The 4,272-nt window shown below is 54.5% G+C and overlaps 1 protein-coding gene and 1 pseudogene across 1 annotated transcript in view; one reads left to right on the top strand and one right to left on the bottom strand.

The window, feature by feature from the left end:
• The window catches only part of ITPR1 (inositol 1,4,5-trisphosphate receptor type 1), a 197,026-nt gene that overhangs the window by 73,349 nt on the left and 119,405 nt on the right, over positions 1-4,272 (top strand). The window contains exons 32-33 of the mRNA XM_023533300.1: positions 302-450; positions 1,329-1,440. Coding sequence (XP_023389068.1) covers positions 302-450; positions 1,329-1,440 — 261 coding nt within the window. The remainder of the gene's footprint in view (positions 1-301; positions 451-1,328; positions 1,441-4,272) is intronic.
• LOC111742763 lies at positions 2,298-2,415 on the bottom strand (annotated as a pseudogene).

The raw sequence follows: 4,272 nt of genomic DNA on the forward strand, positions 1-4,272 counted from the left end.
TCTCCATGTGGTCGAATGTATCTTTTGCATCATATTTTAAAATATATGGAATGATCCCCTGAGTAGCTTAAAGACCCCCTCACGGGAAGGGCTGGCGGGGTGTAGACCTGTTTCCACTTTGTTTTCGGCATCGGGGCTAATGCTTCAGGCACCACGGGGCAATGTCTGAGAGTTTGGGGTCAGCCCGAAGTCTCTCTAAGCCATCCAGGGCCATGCTCGTCTCGTAGGTGAGAAGGGGACGTTCTCAGCCTCCGCGGTCAGCTCCGGCCATAGCCGCTCAGCATGCTGTGCTCCATTCTAGGACATTGTGTCGGCACTGGAGGACCGGCTGAGGCCCCTGGTCCAGGCCGAGCTGTCCGTGCTGGTGGACGTCCTGCACAGGCCCGAGCTGCTCTTCCCGGAGAACACCGACGCCAGGCGCAAGTGTGAGAGCGGCGGCTTCATCTGCAAGTAAGTGGCCTCTGTCGCTGGGGTGGTCCGCCTCGGGGCTCCGCGGCCGGACAGAGCAGTCGTTCCCGAAGAGGGGACGCTAGCCCTGGTTTTCGACGTCGACGAGTCCTGTTCTGACGTCCCAGAGTGAGTCCGTGGGCCTCGCCGCGGTTCTGTGAGCCTGTCTCCTGTCACCGGCATGCCCGTCCTGTCTTCCGTTCGGCAAGGACTGACCCTGCCCACCAGGGGCTGCGACACAGACCCAAAAAACGTCACGACCCTTCCGCCCTCAGAACTCTGGCACTTACCGGGCCCCGCAGTCTTTTCCTAACGGGTCTGTAGACTCCTGGTTGAAGCCTGGGGCGTAATCTAAGAGAAACGACTGGCTTCCGGACCAGGGACCTCCATCTGATGTTTACCCTGAGGCTGGTTCTCTGCGGAGCTGGAGGGTGGCCTCTGCCGTTCGGTTTACTGTTCAGGGCTCCTTGAGGCCCAGACTGGATCAGGGGACAGTCTGCGCCATTATCCTCATGCGGTGTTTGCACCGCTGGCACGTTTTGGCCATGTCACCAGCTGTCCTCATAAAGCTGCCCTTCATAAACGAGCCGGTCTGAGTGGACTCTGTCCCACGTCCCCGTCTCTCTCTCTCTACTCTCTCCGCGGGCTGGGACTGGCTCTGCCCACTGAGCCTGCGTGCTGTCACCAGCCAGCAGGTGTCGCTGTCGATTCTCGGTGAGGTTGGTTCTCCGTGTGGAGAATGCCCCAGGCACGCCTAACCTGGGAGTCCTTGGCAAATATCTGTTCGTTGGCTGGAGAATGGCAGTCAGTTGCTGGCAGAGGGGTTTTGTAACACACACATGCCGCGGTGATGTAACATGTGGCCCTCCCGCCCCATCCAGGCTGATCAAGCACACGAAACAGCTGCTGGAGGAAAACGAGGAGAAACTCTGCATCAAAGTCCTGCAGACCCTCCGCGAAATGATGACCAAGGACAGAGGCTACGGAGAGAAGGTGCCGCGTCTCACGCCCCCTCAAAACCGGGTTTCTACTGGGTGGGGGCAGGGCTAGAAATCCACCTGAGGTCAGGCATGTTGACGGAAGGGTTAACTTTCTTTTATAACTATTGATCCCACTCCGAAGTGTAGCTAAATCCTATGGCTGTCTCCTTTAAAAGCCACAGATATTCAGTTGTCTCTCATAGGCTGTTTGCCACATAACCTACCGTCAAGAGAAACAGCAATAACACGCTTTTCCGACCACGTAAGTTCCCACCGTGAACACAGATGTCTCGTGGATCGACACACGAGTTTCTGTCTATGGGGTTCCAGCTGAGCATACCTGTGGGCTTGCTTGCTTCTTTCTGGTGAGATGTCACACAGCCCTGCCAGTGTGTTAAGCCCCCTCCAGTTCTAACTAGAATTAAGGCAGCCAAACGTGTCACCACGTCTACTTAAAATCAGGAAGTGGACAGTCCCTGGGACGTGACACTGCTTAGCACGTGCCGCGAGAAAGGGTCTGCAGAGAACATGACTCACACTTCCCATTTTGGTCCAAGTAGGATAAAAACAATCCTCCTTTCTGCCCTGCTTCCTCCTCCCAAAAAGCCTGGGCCTGAGTCGAAATCTCACCAGTTTGCATTTGAGGTGGATAATGTTCATTGATTGTCTCCTAGCCGCTGTTAGCAGTGTTTTCTGAGTAGGCGAACACACTGATATCATCGCGTTATCAAAATACCCGATAACTTGCGTAGTCAACTCTGTGAAGAAGTCGTGGTGATTAAATCATGGCCCGCCTTGTCAAAATGGACGGCGACAGCCAGACTACCGCAAGTTCAAAGGTCTGCAGGAATCTGGCTTTTTTTTTTAAAAAGCCTACAGCACCTGGTCTTCCTGGGTGGTCTCCCATCCAAGCACTAACCGGGCCGACCCTGCTTAGCTTCCGAGGTCAGACGGGGTCGGGCGTGCTCAGGGTGGCGTGGCAGCAGGCGGAGTCTTGCTTCTAACCTAAGCAATGTCTACCGTTAACATTAGAGCGATTTCCCGTGTGAGTCTTTGAATAAGAAAAAAGTAGAACAGAAAAGTGCACTTTTTTTTTTGTGGCTTCATTCCTCCACTGTCCCCAAACCACAAGCCTTTCAAATGTCACTCTAAACTTTTAAAATCGATCCATTGAAAGATGAACGGATGTTGAGTAATTAGACAGTAAATTTCTGTAACTCAGTAGGAATTTTGTGGCAAAAGCTGCCAGAAACAAGTTAATATAAATAATAAAAGCCAGAAACGAGTTAATATAAATAATAAAAGCAAAGAACCCTGGTGGCCAGCGGTGAGATGGCCTCCCCTACAAACACCTGGACGAGGAGAAGGCTGCCCGCACAGACCGCACCTGCCAGACGAATCAATAGTAACTACTTATTCCACGAGATTGTTATTTTTCCTAACGTGAGCTCGAAGACGTGGTTTAAAAATACAATTCTAGTTACATACATTCACTCTCCATAATAAGGCAGAATCCGCTCAAAGGGCCTTAACCAGCTATGAATATATTTTTACACCTTAGGGGCATAAAACTCGATTTTAAAATGTGGAGACCACAGTCTTCTCTTCAGAATAGCTGTTCCTTTTTATAACTTGAGGTTCTTCAAGCGAACTGGGCATCTCCGCTCCAGTGCGTATTGTGAGTCGTGATTATACGCTCATTCCCCTGTCATTTTATGCCTCGGGAGGTAGAAGTGCTGGTGGCCGATGAGTCTCTCGGCGGATGAGAGACTGCTTAGCACGTGCGGCGAGAAAGGGTCTGCAGAGAACATGACTCACACTCATGGGGCCACGTGGAAGGGATGACCCCCCCCCGCCTCCTTGCCCTGCCGATTAATGCCAGTTGGGACATCGTCACAGACCGGGGACATACCGGACCCAAGATGCTGTGGCATTGCTTGTTGTTAAGCTCGTGGAGGAAGAGAGAGCCCAGGCTGAGAGGGCAGGGGATGGCGCTCGCCGTGAAGGAGAATACGTGACCGGAAGTCGGCCGCAGCTCGCAGCCCTGTTCAGCTGGGGAGGAAATTAGTCACGCCCAAAGCGGGGACAGGCCTGGAGGCCAGGTGACATTTCTTTCCAGCATGGTTGGGGCCGCCATCCGCTTCACAAAACTGAGAATACTGTAGGCACGTATGGGGACTGCTGTGCAGCCGAGGACATTCTGGAAAGCCGTGTTGGTCAGCACGTATTCGCAGTGCTGCCGGCCCTCGGCTTGGCCTGCTCAGAATGCTGCTTACAGTCCCGTTCACTGAACTTCACAAGAGGGCGCCGGCGGGGGCGCTACGCTAGTGCCGCCTTTTCCGGCCTGGTAGTGAGCACCGACGGCTTTGAAAACGCCTTGGATGGTTTCCCAGCCGCCCCTGTTTGACTAGAGAAACAGGTCGTTTGGGGCAGGCCATCTCTGTCCAGGGAGGGCACACCTAGGGCCGCAGAGCCGACCTCCCTCAGGCAAGCCAGCCCCGGTGGAATAAGCCAGGTGCTCTGTGGACTGGGTGCCGAGGGCCCCCGGCGAGCGTGGAAGCTGTTTCTATCTCACTGGCCCAGTTTTTCTACCAGTCGCCTCTTAGATGGAACTCACCTCGTGACTGAATCCCCCCGGGACACACACAGCTCTCCTGAGTCTCTCCTGGTCAGAATCCTGTCTGCTGGGCTCCGGTGCCTTGTCCGGCTCCTCCTGCACACGAGGAGGCCGTGGCCGAGAGCCGAGGTGACATCCCAAGGTCACTCCCCAAGGCCACGTGGAAAGCGTGTGGCAGGATCGAGGCCAGAACCCAGGGTTCCCAGCTCACAGGGCCGTGCCCTCGTC

The sequence above is a fragment of the Pteropus vampyrus genome, unplaced genomic scaffold (genome assembly GCF_000151845.1).
Source record: "Pteropus vampyrus isolate Shadow unplaced genomic scaffold, Pvam_2.0 Scaffold100, whole genome shotgun sequence".
NCBI classification, from domain to species: domain Eukaryota; kingdom Metazoa; phylum Chordata; class Mammalia; order Chiroptera; family Pteropodidae; genus Pteropus; species Pteropus vampyrus.